Consider the following 17969-nt stretch of genomic DNA (forward strand, 5'->3'; position numbering starts at 1 on the left):
AAAAAAAAAAAATTTGGTGCTTCTATCGCTCCAACCCAGCTGGTGCAATTGAGATAATTGAAGCAATTTGAATAATGGAAGCAATTGTGATGCTTTGCAGAAGCCTGGAGCTCACGTTTGGTGCTGGCAGTGGTGTTCTGCGCTTTGGGGCAGCGGTGACAAAGCTGTGGGGCTGGCAGAGATGGGGACATTGCATCCTGGGGTCACACTGCTTGTCTCCACCTCTTTGAGATGCATGGTGGCAGAGATGTCCAGGTTTTGTGGTGGCAGCTGGCTGATTTGGGACATTTTTAGGTCTCTGCCTATTTGCTCTCAGCACTGTTTTGGGCCGAGGGACTGCAATTTTGGGGTGCCATTAGCGCTGCTGTACCCATTGTGCATCGTTCCTTCAGCATTTTGTGCCTTCCAGTTGATGTTCGTCCTCTGGGGAATGCACAGAACTTTCTCCTGGCTGCAGTGTGTGGGGAGGACGCTTTAAGGAAACAGTTGTAAAGCAACTGTCAGTCAGCTGCTGGGTCTGGGTTGCAGAACAAAGTGAGATTTTTCACTCCTGGCTGTGCCTGTCTGAACCAGGACACCTTGGGTGATGAGCAGGGTGGTAATTAGGGCTATGGCTGTATAAAAATGGCAGCAGAGTGATTACTGTGTGGAGGCTGAGCTGTTCCTGCCCTGGGGTTATTCCTGGCCTGAGAGAGAGCAGCAGTCTCCTGGCTGAAAAACCTTTCAATTAGAGCCAGTAAAGTGAACCTTGTGGCTGTGGCACCTCTGGGTGTTGGAAATGCCACTTTCCTCTCCAAAGCCTTTCCAAGCAGCCCACACGTCCCAGCTCCTCCCCGGCACCACGGGGGGGGAACATCTGCTGTGCTTCCATGGGACTGATATCCAACTGGCCCTCCCTCCTTCCCCCTTGTTATTTATAGCTTTCCACCAACATCTGGAGCTGTGTTTGGCTCTGGCTGCCTCCAGGGCTGTGGGATGAAGCTGGGTGAAACGTGCGGCTGCAGGGAGCCTCCAGCACCCCAGGTTACATCTGGGGCTGTCAAGGGGTTCAGGGAGCCCTGCAGCATCCTGTCCCTGTACTTCCCAAAGCTGAGCAACAAACCCCTGCTGATAGCAGGGACAGAGAGTGAGCGGACCTGGGGATGCTGTGTCCGGGGACCCTGTGCTGTTGCTCCATGTGCTGCAGCCCTGAGCCCTTGCTGCTTTGGGTTCTCCCCTTCATGGCATCTCCCAGTGTTGGTACTGTCACCCGGAGTGAGAGCAAAGCAGGCAAGCAAAGGGGCCGTTTTCTGCCCAAAACTGTGTGCAAAAAGAGAGGAAACGCCATGGGAGCTGGCTTGAAAGAAAGTATGTGAGCAATGTAAATTAGGCAGGAGTGATCCTGCCTGTGTTTTCTCCAACTCCACTGATGCAGAGGTGGAAAAGCTGGATATGTCGCGGGGTGATCTGCACTTGGAGGGTATCCAGTTCCTATAGCAGTACTTGGGGATGGTGTGGCTGCACCAGATAAACAGCAGTGACCTTGAGCTGGGGTGGGTGTAGGGCTGGGGGCTCATGCTGGGGCACCCTGGTACTGAGGAGCTCCATCATTTTGTCCCTTTTTCATGGGAGTGATGTGCGTGTGCTCCATCCTCATTCTCCTGTCCAGGACAGCTCTGCATTCATGCTGGATCCAATGCAGTATTCCTGGAATAACCCCTATAATGTGGCTTTGTAAGGGATTTTAGTCTTTAGTGTTCACCCACAAAACTTGGGCGGCTGGAGGGTGATGCTAAACCAGTGCTCAATTCTGAGCATCCCAGCAGGGTGAGCCTCATTGCATGAAGGCATGATGGGTTCCGGGAGTTCCATGGGGCAGACAGGTTTTGTTGCAGGGTGGGATGCTTCTCCCACAACCCTTGGTCCAAACTTGGGGATGGTAATTCCGGAAACAGCAGGTGCTGCAATAAAATAATGAGAACTGGCAATGCCCAAACAGATTATTATTATTTTTAATTGGAAGTGTTTCATTGTTACTTAATGTCTTGTTTGTACCTTTTTAATGGAGCTGGCTTGCACGGCTTCCTTCTGGTATGGTGGTGGTGTGCCTGGAACTGTGGCACTGCAGCTTCGTGTTGGTGCAGCTCTTATCTGCACGGACACATCCGCACCAGTGGGTGTGTGCATGGAGCAGCAATGTAGGGCAAATGTGACATCCATGGCTTTTTAATCCCGCGTGTGAGATTAGTGGGTGCTGTAGCATCTGGATACCCTCAAAGAAGATTGCTGATTGCATGCAAGGAGAGAAATACAAAGTCATTTTTTGTTGGTTTTGCAGTGTGTGAGCGCAGCCATGGGAAGGAGCAGAGCGTCTGCAGGACTTTGGGGTCAGGTGGGAGTGTGGTTGGGGTGTCCCAAAGGCGGAACCCCCTGGGAGCTCAGGAAACATCTTCCTAACAGGGAAATGTTAGCACAAGTTGTGAAGAGACTGAATAGCAGAGCTGGCAGGAGGAACAGAGTCCATCGGGGCAGAGAGCTTCATTGTGTGCTTGAGGCTGAGCAGGGGGAACTTGGGTTTGCTCATACCCAGAGAGGGGTTTGTTGGAGCCCTGTGGATTCCAGCAGCTGCAGACAGCCACAGCTGGGAGCTCTGGGAGCAGTGACAGCACTCAGACAGGCAATCCTGGGAAGTTCTGGAGCTGATGCTGGGGCTGAAATGGGAAAGATTTTGAATCATCTCAGTGGTGGATCTTGGCTTCAGGACATGGTGGTGGGAGCAGAGCGTGCCCATGCAGGGCACAGTGCTGGGTACCCCACAAAGCTGCTGCAGACATCCTCTTCCAAGCAGCTTCTGTGCAGTTTATCTTAGGGATGACGCTGGTGGAGCCCAGTGGCACTGTGCTCGTTTGGTGACTGTTTGGTGCTTTGGAACTGCTGCTGTAGCCATGACTCCTTAAAACTGAAGTAAAATGGCTCTTAAAGGTAATTTCTAAGCGCCAGTAGGTGATTCTGGACGTGTTCCTTTCTGCAGCCTCTGTTCCCAGCGCTGGGAGCCCTGCGCATCCCTTGAGGTCACACCGAACCCGCTCCAGCATTGAATCATTTCCTGTTTTCCTCAGCTGCTGCAGAGCTGGAAGTGTTTGCAGATGGGTTGAACCCACAGTGTAGGGGCATGGGAACGCAGGGCTGAGCCTGCAGTGAGCCCCGAGTGCTGTGCACCGTGTGTGCTGTATGGGGGCTTTTCCTTTGGGGAAAATGTGCGTGGAGGGGTCACTGCTGAGTGCATGTATAAGGGTGAAAGAAGCCCCGGGTGTTTCTTGGGTAGAAGTGCCCAAAGGAGGTTCCCACCCACCTCTACCAGTTGCCTTTAGCTGGGGGATAGAGATGTCTTTTCCAGCATTATTTATTTTTTTTTTTTTGGCCAAGTTGGGAACATTGGGGAAAATTTCACATGTTTTTATTGTTATTTTAAATGAAAGGTTGTAAGAGATCGTCCTCCCGATAGATAGATGTCTGAGGTCTGATAGCAGGTGGGAGCAGTGTTGCTTTCCATGCAGATTTAAAATGGGAATGTTTTTCTTAAACCACAGATCAAAAAAAAAATCACCCAAAGGCACTTCTATTTTCTGAGCAGCTCCTGCCCAGGACATGGCTGTGCTGCTGTGCCTGGTGCACGAGAACAGCAGAAGGATAAAACCTGCTGTGTGCTGCTCCCTCTTAGCCCCAAGGACCCATAAAACATTTTGCATGATAGAGGTGAAGCGCTGAAGTCCTCATGTGCGCCATTAATATTTGTAGTGACCTCAGCCTGGATGTGCTGCGGGCACCTGGGGTAGCACCATGTGCAGGGATGGTGCTTCCCCTCTGCAAAGACCCAGCTGCTCTGCCAAGACTTCTGCAGGGCTTTCCCACTCTGCCCAGCTCAGTGTTTCCATAGGCTCACTGCTGAGTGGCAGCAGAGCAGCTGTGCTGCATGGTTCCAGGTGGAACATGCACAGAGTGTGCTCTGTACTCCCAGTTATTCATGGTCATTTTTGAGCTGGTTGCAGGACAGGGCTGTCCATCCCCATGGTGGCCAAGGATACAGCTCCAGATCTGGGCATCAACCAGCTTGCTCAGAGCATCCCTGCAGGGAGGGACCAGTAGCAAGGTGAGGACAAAACCTTGAGCCATGCTGGAGTCGCTGGGAGCCAGGCATGGTGCTGCCATCAATCAGTGCTGGGGGTTAAGGTGGTGGTGGGGTGGCAGCCCTGGGTGGGGTGGGTGGGTCTGGGCTGCTGTTGGCTGAGGAAATGCATTTTTTGTTGTTGTTGTTTCAATTTCTCTGGAATGGTTTTGGACAATCAGTTTTCTAAAATAAACTCAATGAGAGGAAATCCATTTGTTAACCTGTCCCTGTTGAGCTGGAAGGAGGGGATGGTGTGCAGATATGTTGCTTCCTTCTCAACTTAATTCTGATTCGGAACAAAACCAAGCCTATAAATCCAACACAATATCTTATCATCCCTCCCCCATCCTCTTTCTTTTTAAAATCAGGATTTAAACGGACAGAAAGAGCTGTGTCCACGCCTCTGCCACCTGAAGAAAGGCCCCAATGGTTATGGCTTCAACCTGCACAGTGAGAAGTCCCGCCCAGGGCAGTTCATCCGCTCGGTTGACCCCGACTCACCAGCATCCAGAGCAGGCCTGCGGCCCCAGGACCGCCTGGTGGAGGTAACCTCACATGCAGCACGGTGCTTTGAGGCCCTTTTGTTGGGTTTTTGGGTCCTACCAACGGGGTCCTCCTGGAGATGGAGTGCAGAAGGGATGTGATGCTCATCTGGGAAGCGTGATGCTGAATCCAGCCCCAGTCCCGTGCCCTTTTCCATCAGATCCATCATGCTGCTGGGCAAGGCAGGAGCTTGGAGCCAGGGAAAACACTTGGCAGAGAGATCCTAAAGCATGGGATTGTGAAAGATGGGGGGGAAAAACCGCTCTTGGAAGCGATTTCCTGTCTGCTTAGGGCTGAACAACAGAATTTTTGATGTTGCACAGAATCACCCTCCCCTCGCCTTGTTTGTCTCTTGGTGTTTTTACTGAAGAATGAGTTCCCCCATTCAAAGCAGCATGGACAGATGGACAGACAGCACTTGTTCCCAGCTGGGCACCACACCGTGCCCCCAGCCTGGCTCTGTCCCAGCACCGTGGCGATTTAATGCTGGGGTTGGTACACCCATGGCTGTGGTTAATAGCAGCGAGGGATTTTGTTATTTATTTATCATCCCTTGGTCGAGTGCCCAGCACACACAAAGCAGCAAGGGGTGAGTTGGAGAGCTCGGAAACCTGATCCCCCCCGCTCCAGCTCTTTGGGGCTCTGATAAATAATTGATGCTCCCAGCCCTGCTGTACAGTGTTGGGGTGGGAGAGCAGGGGCAGCCCCCTTTGGGGTCCCCCTATGGGTCAGTGTAGACAGGGTGAACCCTGAGGCAGGACTGGGGTGCCTTTGGGGTGAAAGGGTGGTGATGATGGGATGACCATGGGATGCCATTGGGGTGACTATGGGGTGCTGGTGAGGATGGAGCATGGCTACAAGCTGGGCTGGCTCCTTGAGACTCTGTCTCCTGCAGTCTAAGTGCCGGCACTGCAGGGGCTGCGCCACCCTCAGGCAATGGGTGTGTTCATTTCTGAGTACAAACAATGCCTAGAAATCACAATTGTTCTCTTTCTGCCTGGGAGGAGAAATCCCGTCCGCCGGTGGCTCCCAGGTCGCGTGCGGTGAAGGGAAAATGAGTCAGTGCATCAGGAACAGACAAGCACCGTGCTCTGCCTGGCCACTGGGACACGGGATATCCTCTCTTGTTGGAGAGGGACACCCAGATGAGCTCAGGCAGGATGAGGTTTTGGGAGCAAATTGAAGGTGAAGTCATTAGAAGGGAATCAGCATGGTCCTGAGCGCTCGTGTAGGTCAGGAGGTGGCAGAGCCTGGAGGCCCAGTGGAGTTCAGGAGATAGAACCATAGAATCCTTTGAGTTGGGATGGACCTTTAAAGGTCATCTGGCCAACTTCCTGCAGTGAACAGATGGAGCATGTGCAGAAGTTTTTGGGGATGTTGGGGATGTCAGGGATGTCTCTGCTACCGCTTGATGCTGCTGCTTTGCAGGTGAATGGGATAAACGTGGAGGGGCTGCGGCACTCAGAAGTGGTGTCTCATATCAAAGCCAGAGAGAGCGAAGCCAGGTTGTTGGTGGTGGACCCTGAGACAGATGAGTACTTCAAGAAGCTGGGGGTGACCCCCACCGAGGAGCACACCAAAGGTGAGAGCCCGGTTCTGCCCCCGTGACTCACCAGGACACGGGTGGGATTTCAGGAGTGACAGAGTCATGTTTCCCTTGTCTCATCCCTGAGTGGTTTCCTGAGCACCACCCAGCTATTTATAAACAGTGAGAATACTCCCAGCCACAAAACAACTCATTATTTTTACACCGTGAATAATTAACATAGGGACTGGCTGCCAGAAGGCGGCTGTGGGGTGACGATGCTGTGGGAGGTGGCGATGGGTGCAGCAGCACTTGGTGCAAGTGGTCCAGATGTGGGGATGCTGTGCTGGCGGCACATCCCAGGACTGCTTGGAGTCTGAGAGCAGAACACTGCTGTGGGGCTGCAGGGCGTGATGACCCTGGCAAAGGAGCCTGAGGGTGCAGAGAGAAGTGCGGAGAAGCCCCCATGTGCACGCGCAGAGAAGGGCTTCACGCAGCAGCGATCACACAGATGTCTGCTGCAGGGAATGTTTCCCTTGCTGCTGGAACCTGGCAGGGAAAGCAGTCTGTCCACTCCACACCCTGTCACCATCCAACCCAAGCTCGGTCAGGTGCTCCGTGGGAAGATTGGTTCAGAGAAATAGAGTCAAAGCGTTCTGAGAGGTGAGAGTGGTGTCAGATCCTCCGAGTGGGCTCGAGGAGGAGCGGTGTGAGCCCTGTCTGCTGGCATGAGCACAAAGGAACCCTTGTTCTCAGCAGCAGGGACACAGCCAGGGCCATGCGGGTGGGTGCGTGAGTGCCGGGCGCTGGCTCCCTGCTCCTGCACCAGGAGGATGGGGGTGTAGTGAGGGGGAAGTCAGCCTCTTCTCCCAGGTAACAGTGATAGAATGAGAGGTATGGCCTTGTGTTGTGCTAGGGAAGGTTCAGGCTGGATATTGGGAAACATTTCTTCTCTGAAAGAGTGCTCAGACACTGGCACTGCTGCCCAGGGAGTGGTGGGGTCACTGTCCCTGGAGGTGATAAAAACTGTGGAGATGTGGCACTGAAGGATCTGGTCAGTAGGCACAGTGGGATGAGGTGGGGATGGGCTTAGTTATCTTGGAGGTCTTTTCCAACCTTACTGATGCTATGATGCACAATGGCTGCAGAGCTGTAAGTTAGAAACCCTAGGTTGCTGCAGTTGCAAGCTGCTCTGGCACCGAGTGCTGCTCTTGCTTCACTGGGTGCTGTGTTGCACAATGAGTGCACGCAGTGGTGTGGTCTGCTTGGCTGCTGTAGGCTGGGGCTGCTCAGGGTCCCACTGGGGCGACAGAGAAGCACAGAATGGGGTCTGTGCCCCCAGGAAGTCTTTGTGCTAAGTATAATTCAGTCACTAACCCTGTCACAATTAGCACATCTGTAGCACTGTGTCTCATCTGTCCCAGACTGCCTTGAGCAGTGACTTGGTTGTGGGAACTGGCAGCTCATCTGCATTGAATTTGCCATTGTATGGAACATGATTAACACAAATTATTGGAAGTGGGCAATAATATGCCAAGGTCCATGAACTTGCCACATGCTGTTGCAACACCAACAAGATGCTGATTTCAGCAAAGAATGTTGGGCTGGTCTGTAAGATTTCCGATTAAACAATTCCCAGGAAAAGTGATTTCACTGTCAAAAATGGGAGTACACTGGGAGTGCAGCTTAGGAAGTTTAGGTTTAGTCCCCCTCCTGGAAGGGGCTTTCTTCTAATGAAAACAGGGTGCAATCAAATAAGGTTGGGATTGCAGAAGAACATGGTTCTGGGGGGCGCACGCTGGGTCTGGCTGAAGCCCCAGGGCAGGGGGCACGCAGGGCTTCTGGGGCCATGTTGGGACTGCAGCCCCTGCATGGAGCCCAGCCCAGCAGTCCCCATGAGTGCACTCACTGTGTTTCCTCTGCCCGGTCTGCAGGTGTGGTGCCTCAGCCCATGACGAATGGATCTGCACAGATGCAGGTGAGTCCCCGCCTGCTCCCGGGTTGCCTCAGAGCAGAGGGAACCTCTGAGCATTGCTGAGGCTCACTGAGCTCAATTAGCTGCTGCTGGCTAATTAGAATTGCATCCTGCTGTAGCTTTAATTTCAGGCTTGCACAAGGCTGGGCTCAGCCCTGTTTGTGCCTTTTCCCTAGGAATGGCACCCTGCATGTGCCATCATCCCTGGGGGCTGACTGTGAGGTTTGTCCCCACGTGGTTATTGGCTTTTATTGTTCCTGCCCCCGCACAACCTGAGCTAATGTTTCCATTTCCCACAGCTGAATGGAGGATCCACGTCTTCATCTCACAGTGACCTTCAAAGTCCTGGGAAGGAATCCGAGGTAAAAACCCCAAACACATGCTGCCTTCTTTTCACATACATATGTACATGTTTATGCCATGGTAAAAACACATTTACATGCAATTTCAGTTTCAAATTGTAGGCTTAGGAACACCTGCATCCACCCAGCAATCAATACAGGGAGTTCTGTCATGCCCTGCCCTGTCAATCCATGTGAGGTGCAGCCGTGAACCACTGCATTCCTTCCCCTTCACCAGGGGATGAAGGTGTGCAGTGCCATGTGGCTGTGCTCCCAGCAGTGCTCTGCAGCAGGGGATGCACACCCTCAGCACCCAGAGATGGCCTGGCAGGGGGCTGTGAGCAGCAGCTGCGTTCAGGGCTGAGCCAGGCGCTTGCAGGCTGGCAGCTCCCTTTTGCTCTGAGCATTAAATAATGCATGGCTCAATTGCACAGTGCATGTGAACCGGTTTGCATCTGCAAGCCAGAGCGAAGCTGGAAAGGTCCTCTTGCAGGAAGCACCGTGTGTGTATACATTAGGGCAGCAGGACAGGCTTTAAGATGTTGAAAGTGAAGGCCTTTGTTTTCTGTGTTTGCCTGCTGTGCTTACGTGAGCATGGCGCATGCAAAGCACTGTACTGGGGCACTTCTGTAGCATAAAGACCAGCAGTTGTATCGTCTGCCAAAACCATGGCACAGGGGTGGTGCTGGTGCAGGAGCTTCACATTGCAGCTGTTCTGGAGCTCACCTACTGAAAGCAGCTTTGGTGCAGCACCCAGCAGGTCAGTCCTTTGCCCTGTAGACCCCAAGGAAAGGTGAGGGCTGGGATAACCCAGTGCTACGTGTTTAGCACAAAGCATTTGAGCTTGTGTATTAATTGTACCCCAGGGTACAATGTGTTTGTCAAATTTAACCTATTACAGGAATTAGAGGGGCAATGGGGGCTTTTGGCTTGAGGGCACATTGCAGCAGTGGCAGTGACTTTAGAAAGTCACTGATTTTCTTCCCATAAAGCACTTCTATCAGGTAGATAGAAAGCTGCACCCTTTTGTACAGTGCCCAAAGGAGAATGCACTAGGCACGGCCAGCTGGGCAGGCAGGAGCCACTGGCTGCAGTGTAGTGATGAACTCTGTGGCCCTGCAGCTCCTGTGCTGGTTAAATCACAGACAGCACAGGGCAGGGGCTTTGACCTAGCACTGTGTGTAACGTAGAATATAGGATGATTGGGTTGGAAAGGACTTTGAAGTTCCAATCCCCTGCTGCAGGCAGGGTAATTGCTGCACTGATTTCCCAGCCTTGATCAGTGTTCCAGGTAAGGTGCCCAGAGACCACATTCCTCATCCTTTGACATTAACGGAGCCTTGGGTGCACAAGGCTTGGATGCTGCTTGGTGGTTCCAACAGCCAGAGTAACAGTTCCAATAAAGTCATCCGCTGATTCCATCTGTCCCTTCCTGCAGGATGGAGATTCAGAGAAGAGGGACCCGTTTGAGGAGAGTGGGCTGAGCCTGAGCCCCACGGCAGCTGAGGCCAAGGAGAAGGTGAGGGCCAAGAGGGTGAAGAAGAGGGCTCCGCAGATGGACTGGAACAAGAAGAGGGAGATCTTCAGCAATTTCTGAGCCCTGCTGGAAGCAGTGCTCATTGCCCTGCCCGGACGTTTGGAGGTGCCCACAGCTCTCCTGCAGTGTCCACGTGAGATGCTTTGTGCTCTGCTCTTCACTGGTTGCTTTTATGAAGCGTATTTTAAAGTCTTTTTTTTTTTTAATTGTTATTATTATTATTGTTATTATTATTATTGTTACTCACCAGCGATTCTCATAAGACGAATGTGACCAAAGCTCCTTTCCTTGCTCGCTTTCAGCCTGGTTGGCTTCCCGCTGTCCCCATTCCTGCTGAGAAAGGACTGGAAGAGTTTCACTCTTGTTTCTTACCTGCGTTATTTAGGCTTTTGTTACTGTTTTTTATTTGGGGTGTTCTGGGTCTGCAGGTGTCCCAGGCTGAGCCCCATGGGATGTTCTGTGCTCCTGTGCAGATGGGGGCACCTCACCGTGGTGGAGGGCTGGCATGCCCCTCACGATAGGAAAACAGACAGAGGCTGTGAATCACTCGCTAGCTTTGCTATGGGAATGAAAGTATTCTCATTGCTGTTGTTTTGAATGAAACCCCATCTGTTTCCAGTTAATGTAGGGACCTCCCTCCCCAGCAGCGACTCCTGTCCTGGCCCTGGCAACCCCTTTTCCACTTCTCAGTGCCGCAGAGGGGGATGCACAGACAGCACAAACCCAGCACCAGATGCCACCAACCTCACGATCTGCACAGTGTGAGAGATGCTGCAGGGCTGAGTGTGTCACTGCAGAGCCCTTGGGGTGGGCACACTGAGCCTGGCCCCACTCCCCCTGTGTTCCTTGGCCACAGGGTCAGCTATGGAGTAAACTCTGGTTAGGAGAGGTTTGATGTCGGGGCAATTGCTTTGGTTTTGTGTCCTCCTTTTAATACCAGGAATGTTTTCAAATCCTCCAAATGTAAAGCATGACAGCTGAAGTTGTTTTAAGCTCTTTATTGCTTGCCTTTGGCTGTGAAGGAGAAAAATGGAATGCAGTGCAACACAGAGAGTCCAGCTGTGGGGTCTGCTCTCCCCAGCAGCCCTGAGCTCCACTGTGTGCTGGCCATGCAGCAGTGGGGAGGGACTGGGCATCTGGTAAAGCCATGTTCCCCAGCTGAATGCAAATGGGCAGCGATAACTTGGGTGTTGATGACTCTTCTAAACAAAAGACTTGGCTGCGACTTTGCTCTGTTACTCCCCAGAGCTGCTGTATTACAAGGTAGAGGCCTTTGGATTAGTCAGTGCACTATGGATATTGCCATGGCTCTGTGTTTTCTGAACACTGAACTAAAAGGTGCCTTATGCCACGTGCTGCTCTCCTGGCTGCAGCATAGGGCCAGCGCTTGGCTGCTGGCTGGAAGGAGCACGGAACCCTCAGGGGCGGAGGAAAGGATTTCTCTTTTATGAAAGTGCAAACTGTTGATGGGCTGAATAGGTTGGGGAAAAAAAAAAAATGGAGAAGGTCTGGTGCAGGTGTTGGATTACTGAGGATGAGACTGGCAGCAGGATGAGGTTCAGGATAGGGGGAGATTTTTTTTTTTCTTCCCCTCCAGGACTCTGCCATTAGCTACAGGCCTCTTCCCTACCCCACTTCAAAGACGATTAGCTCCTCTCATTTTAGTCCCTGAAATATTTGCTTCTACAAGAACTAAGAAAGTACTGAAGGAGCCCCACATTTTCACGGTATGCACATCATTCCCAGTGCCTGCATAGCCAAACCCCACAGTACTCTGCTCTGTGCAGGGCAGAGTGCTCCCCACTACACCAAGAACTTAATCTATGATGCACGTTAAGAGAAAAGACTCATTTGTAAATACCACGTTTCTCATACAAGACTGGACCACTGTAGTTAAGGGGGGAGGAAAAAGAAAGAACGTGTAGTTCTGAAAGCAGATCAAAAGAAATCAGGTGTGCAAATGCATACTGATAAGATTTTAAAATCTTAATCTTTGCTTAGTCCATGGAAATTGCTCCTGGTTAAAGCACTTATCATATTTCTGACATCTTGTAGCTCAGTAGTAATTATTCAGTTCCTGTACATTTAACTTGGAAAAAAAAAATCAATAAAGTATAAGGCTGTTAGCTGTATTGTAAAAACATAATATACACTGTAATGTCAGTAATAAACTTTGTTTTCCCATGTACCACTTATTTGCTCATTCCTCATCTGTGTGGTGAGAACTTGAGGGTGGTATTACTGCCTTCTTTAGCACATTATAAACTTTGCTTCCTCCCTTGCCTGTTTAAAGTGTAGCTGAAATGATCCCTTTGAAGCTCTGCAATGAAGTCAGTGTTGCCCTTTCTTTGAAGAACAAAACAAAGTGGTGGCCCTTCTGTCAGCTTCTGAGGTACGCACTAACCTGGATCCTACAGCTACTGGTAACCCTGTTAGTGTATTCAAGGAATGCGAAGCTGGCTTTGTTACCTGCTGCCATGCTGTGCCTCCTCCATGACTCCTCTGCAAGTAGAACTCGAAGGTCACTTGTTCAGACTGTGGCTGCCTCTGACCCTGGCTTGTGACATCTTTAGCTGGACCTTACTGACCATCGTTCTCACTGCCAGGGTCAGGCAGGAGACTTGCTGCCTGCTCTCAGCTGGCTGGACTGCTTGCTATGGGCTCATACTTTGGTGAGGCCATTGGTATTCTTCTTCCCCCACCCTGTGTTACAGAGATGCCAGCAAACCTCATAGGTAGAAAAATAACCCACCACCTTTATTCAACACATATTTACAGGCAGCAGCAAGTCTTGCATTTCTCCAGCTGTTCCTGACACTGCACAGCCTGCTGCGCTGTTGGAGCACACTCAAGCATTCACATGGGGGCTGGAGCTGGCAGCACTGATGCAGTAGGACTACTGTGCTTTGAAGGACCCTTTTTCCTCTTGAGAGCTCAGCCACCAACAGCAGCTTCCCCTCTCCAAGAACGCTAAGCTGGCTGCAGCGGTCTCCTGTTTCCCAACAGTCACACAGCCTTGTGCGAAGCACAACATTCCTACCACTTGGCTCTGGGCTGAAATGGCCTTCTTATTCTAGGAAGCCAGAATGGTCTCTCAGAATCTCTTAGCAGCAGGGCATATGTCTTGATTAAGGCATTCTTTGCAGCGAGGATTCACGGGCAGGCAGGTCTGCTGGCCAAAGCCCACCAAGAGCCAGTTTATCTCCCTCCAGAGATCCCTGCAGTGAGAGAGAGAGAGTGAGCTTTTCAGTGCAGCTGCTTAGAGGTGTTAAGCAGCCCATGTTATCACACAGATACCTTTTGCCTATTGTTCCTCTTGGCTTCCCAAACCACCTGGAAGCTAAGGACAGCCCTAGCTCCTTTTGATCCCTCTGAAGTATGGGGGATGTGAGAGGACCGTCACATAAAGCACATGTGGTCATTTCCTTGTGCTAAGGCATATGTCAGATGCGGAGATGTGACATTAGAATGCTCCACTTGTCAGTTGGTACTTGATACTGAAGATTAAGCATCACTGAAGGCCAGAATCCAACCATGGCCTGCTACTGCTATGGCCATTAGGCTCAGCAGAGCCCCACACAGAAAGGCACCTGGCTTGCGTCATAATAAGTTTGTCTAGGAAAGTGAGTGTGGTATCAAGACCTCCAGGTACCTTCCTGAACTAGTGCTGACTGACACATCTAATAGCAGAGAAACCACTCAGTAGTTGAGATGCTGCTGAAACACCCTGAGAGCAGAGAGACATCTGCAGACAAGTTCATCCATAAAAAGGAGATCCACACTGCAGCCACTGAAAATGCAATAGGATTTATGGAGATGTGTCTCCTCTGTCTAGCACAAGGCAGAAGGAGGCTGGGGGTTCACACCTCACCTGGGCAGCCAGTCCTCCAGTGCTACCCGAGTTTCCTCAGGGTATCTGGTCTCCTTCTTCACCCACTTCAGCCTGTTTGTGATCCTGTGCACATGGGTGTCCACAGCTAGGAAGGGAGAGCCCACAGTTTAGGTGGGAGACAAACACACCTGAATGCAGAGAGCACATCCAGCAAACCAGGTACAATGTCCTGCAATGGGCTTCCTTTGCAGCCCTGCAGGAATAGGGCAAGTGAAACACAAGGGGAAGCTCACTCACAATACAAACATGTTGGTTTCTTCCTAAGCTCAGAGCCAAAAGCAGACAGGGTGGGTATCTCATACCACACAGCTAGCAACACACTGACACAATCTTATGCAGCCTTCCTACAAAGGTTTCCGCACTGTGATCTAGCAGGCACAGGGCAGCCTGTCCCAGGTTCTCTTCCTCCGGGTATTTCAGCTGCTGTTATGCAAGTTGCAATCTCTGCCCCTCAGTTTACCCAGATGGAAAACACATTTCATAATACCTACTAACACAAGAGGGTTTGTGAGGTTTAAACAAATGTTTATAAAGTGCTTTGAGCTAAAAAGCTCAGAATGCAAAGTATATTATTGTTAGATCAGCAGCGATAAACCTGTCTCTGTGGCTAATTGGGCAAAACCCAGGAAATTGCTGTAAACAGGAAGACTAAGCCTTGCCTCCTAAATCAAAACTGAACACGCAATTATTTGGAAAACAGTTGGCTAGTTTGGCTCCCAGTGGACTTCCCTCCCCCATCGCAGGGAGAGAACAACGGACCCTGAACACTGTTGAGCTCTCACACAAGAGCCACATTTTGCACAGCTGACAGTCACCAGTTGGGCTGCAGGGGTCAGCTGCTGCCCGCACTGACCTTGGGTTGTGGCAGTCATTCATCAGGTGGCACCACTATTGACTTTCCCAGGGCCCTCCATTAAGCAGCAAATTCACTTGGAATATTAATCCATCCCCAGAGTCCTTGGGTTGTGCTGATCTTCCAGCCCCATCTGCTGGCTCTGGAGGGCAGCCCTTTCTTTCTATAGTGTATCATGAACCACTGAACTGCTTTCAAGCAACTGGCATTAGAGATCTAAGCTACTCTTCTACCCTCCTAACAGCTTGCAGAAGCAACCTACCAAGCCTCAGGCCACCCTAAAACTATCTGCAAATCACATTATCTCTTTCGCTTGAAACCAATGAGATTTCAAAGTTTTATTTTACTAACACATCTTTTTGGATGCCTACCCAATTAAGCAACATTTGCTCTGCTTATCAGCATCTGAGCAGAGGGAGTGCTTGCACTTGGGGATTTTTGCTTCAAATTTTGGGCAAAACAGTAAATGGGTCCATGCTTAAATCCTAGCAATACATCCACTTTGAATGGTTGAGGTTTGCACCCTGCACCCACCTAAGCACAACATACACTCTGCACATGACTCAAGTGATGCTATTAGGCTTCCTAGGGCAGGCAGCTTGAAACGAGCCCTCCCTGCTCAGGGATGGATCATGGAGGATTCAGGAACAGAGAAATGTGGAAAACACAGTTCAACCTACCTATCCCAGTTACGCTGTTCCAAGCAATGTTCATGGCCAAATGGGCCATTTTGGGCCCAACTCCTGGCAGCTTCACCAAGTCCTCCACCGTGCTTGGTATGTCACCCCCGTAATTCTGCTTCAGGATGGCTGTTGTCTGCTTTATATACTTGACTTTGTTCTGGAAAACCAAAGGGAAAAGCAGAAAAATCAAATTGTCCTCCTATACAGGGGAAAGAAACAAAAACATTACTTGGTGTGGGTTATGTGTGAGGCCACGTACTGGAGTTTGCAGAGAGGTGACAGAGATCTTAGATTTCTCTCTGAAAGCAAAATGCTGAAAGCTGATTAGCTCTAACCTCCTCTGCACTCTGCAGGCACTGCAGCAAACAATCTTACTGTGAATACAAATCGCTAAAACCAGCATAAAAATACAGTCTTTAACTTGACTCCAGGGAAAAGATCACCACAGGGCATGGAATAAAGGCTGAACACAGCGGGAAGTCTCAAACACAGGACTGATTCATTCCCACTTTCTGCCTTCAGCACTTACTTTCTGCACAGGTACTGGCCATGAGATATAGTCTGCAAAGGCCAAGCCACCCACCTTGTGTCCCTCTGCTGGGCTTCTAAGCAGTCCAGACATAGGACTCTGCATGGGAACAGGGGAAGGTGGAGGAGGTTAATGCACACAAACGTTAATCCTGCACTTACCCTCCAGAATCCAACAGGATAAATGATTTGCCCAAGTGTTGCATCATCCATCTGCAAAATGCTGTCAACCGTGAGGCCACGCTGCCTCAGGCGGAGCATGGCAGCTGATGTCACCTGGTCCTTGGTCTGGCTAGAGAGCATCAGAGACAGCAGAACTTGGTAGCGCATAACCTGGGGGAAAGGAGACACCTAAAGGCTCTGAGAAGATCCTTTTGCGGCTGGATTCTCCCACCCAACACAACTGCTGAGCCAGTCTGTGTGTTCTCTCTGTGTCCCCATGTCCCCAGTGCACAGAGAGCACAGCCCTGCACTGTATCCTTGCTTTGCTTTGTTTTTAGTACTGATGCAAATGCTCCCCTTCCCCACTGTTCCCATGCTGAGGGAACACACTGCCACTCCAGTAGGCCCCCGTCTTTCAACCGGAATCCCCTTAAAGGAGGGCTGCAAGAAGGAAGAAAGCCAATTTACACTTCTGTGTTGCTCTAAGAGCACAGCAGCAGGTTGGAAAGTTATCAACTCTCTCACCTTCTCCCTGAACTGTTTTTCCTCTGTGTTACAGAGCCATCTTGATGAGCACCCTCCTTGGACTCCTGCAGAGACTTTTAAAGAAAGAAAGGATATGCCTTCATGCCCTGCCAGCCAGCCCTGAAAGTACAGTCCTAATATGTTGTTGAGGTTTCCACTCTAAGTCCAAAGTCATCTCATTTTTGCCTCATCCTCTGCTGTTGGTTCAAGCTGGCAACTCTCCAGTTTAAGCAGAGGACAAGCATATTTCATAGCTGTGTGTGCTAGTTTGAATGGGCTAAATGGGAGCAGAGAACCCAGAACCACGTCACAAGGACTATCTGAAGGCACTGAGACAGGCACAGGACACAAGCAGCTGGCTCTTCTCTGCCCACAGGATAAGCCAGCTCCCTCCCACGTGTACCTGTGCCATAACCTCCTGTACGACTGATCTCTGCCTTCAGACTGGATGCACTCTGTATTTATTTTGCTGTTATGGAGATACCCAAACCAGCACTACGCAGCCTAGTGATACTCCTGGGGTGCCATTACCTGCGGTGGTGCATTGGTGTCATAGCATTTATCCACTCCCATCTCATCCACGGGAGCATCTCGGTGTCTCCTCATCTCCCGGATGCGCTCCAGCTGCTGCCGCCAGTTCTCTGGCTCCCATTTAGGGCCAGGGGACTCAGGCCTGGTTTCAGCTTCATAAGCAACAGGGACCCTCCTCGTCCTCCTGCTGTACCTCGGGGCTGCACTGGGGACCCGGCTCCCTGCAGGAGGAAGATGTTCATGCCTGAAGCCAACACTTGCTGTCAGATACCACCACCTGCCCTATACTCAGTGTTCTGAGCAGAGACAAAGACACCTTCCCCATAATCTCAAACCAGCAGCACTTCCCGCGCGGGCACCAGCCGGAATTGGGAGCAAAGAAGGCCCTTACAGAGAGGCAGTGTCCCCACAGACACCGATAACCACCCTTCGAAATCCATCCCAAGACCCCTCAACAACCCCAAGTGGGCTGCTTTGAGAATGGCCCAGACTCCATCCCCTTCCCCGACGGATTCGGATCCACGCCCAGCCCCTACCCCAGCCCTAGCGCTAATCTTGACCCTCACCCTAGCCCCGCCCCGTACCTGCGGTCGCAGCTCCGAGCCTCCGAGTCGCCCGCCCACCGCCTCCAGGCGCAGCCGCGCACATGGCAGCAGCCCGGTACATCCGGAACTACCAATCCCAGAATGCCTTGCGACGCAGAAGGCACCGGAAGTGCCTGGAGGGA

The 17969-nt window shown here is 51.2% G+C and overlaps 2 protein-coding genes across 2 annotated transcripts; one reads left to right on the plus strand and one right to left on the minus strand.

Annotated features, from left to right (window-relative positions):
* Window positions 1-4512: 4512 nt before the first annotated feature.
* On the plus strand, window positions 4513-12256 carry SLC9A3R2 (SLC9A3 regulator 2; the record flags this gene model as incomplete). The annotated part of the gene is made up of 5 exons (XM_010719809.2): window positions 4513-4692; window positions 6119-6272; window positions 8150-8193; window positions 8490-8552; window positions 9970-12256. Coding segments are annotated over 5 exons (600 nt in total), but the record flags the coding sequence as incomplete, so codon positions are not given.
* Window positions 12184-17939, minus strand: NTHL1 (nth like DNA glycosylase 1). Its single transcript, XM_010719527.3, has 6 exons — window positions 17827-17939; window positions 17243-17463; window positions 16187-16357; window positions 15494-15653; window positions 13940-14045; window positions 12184-13286 (listed from the first exon to the last, which is right to left on the minus strand). Exons 1-6 carry the CDS (start codon window positions 17906-17908, stop codon window positions 13163-13165), a joined length of 864 nt encoding a protein of 287 aa, XP_010717829.1. The 5' UTR covers window positions 17909-17939; the 3' UTR covers window positions 12184-13162.
* Window positions 17940-17969: the final 30 nt, after the last annotated feature.

Source organism: Meleagris gallopavo, chromosome 16 (assembly GCF_000146605.3).
Source record: "Meleagris gallopavo isolate NT-WF06-2002-E0010 breed Aviagen turkey brand Nicholas breeding stock chromosome 16, Turkey_5.1, whole genome shotgun sequence".
Lineage (NCBI taxonomy): Eukaryota > Metazoa > Chordata > Aves > Galliformes > Phasianidae > Meleagris > Meleagris gallopavo.

Excerpts from the sequence above, each read along its gene's own strand:
- NTHL1 (XM_010719527.3), bottom strand. The coding sequence starts at position 17,908 with ATGTACCGGGCTGCTGCCATGTGCGCGGCTGCGCCTGGAGGCGGTGGG. Across the intron at positions 16,358-17,242 it reads ACACCAATGCACCACCGCAG|GTTATGCGCTACCAAGTTCT; the intron begins GTAATGGCACCC and ends CCTTTCCCCCAG. Across the intron at positions 14,046-15,493 it reads GAACAGCGTAACTGGGATAG|CTGTGGACACCCATGTGCAC; the intron begins GTAGGTTGAACT and ends CTCCCTTCCTAG.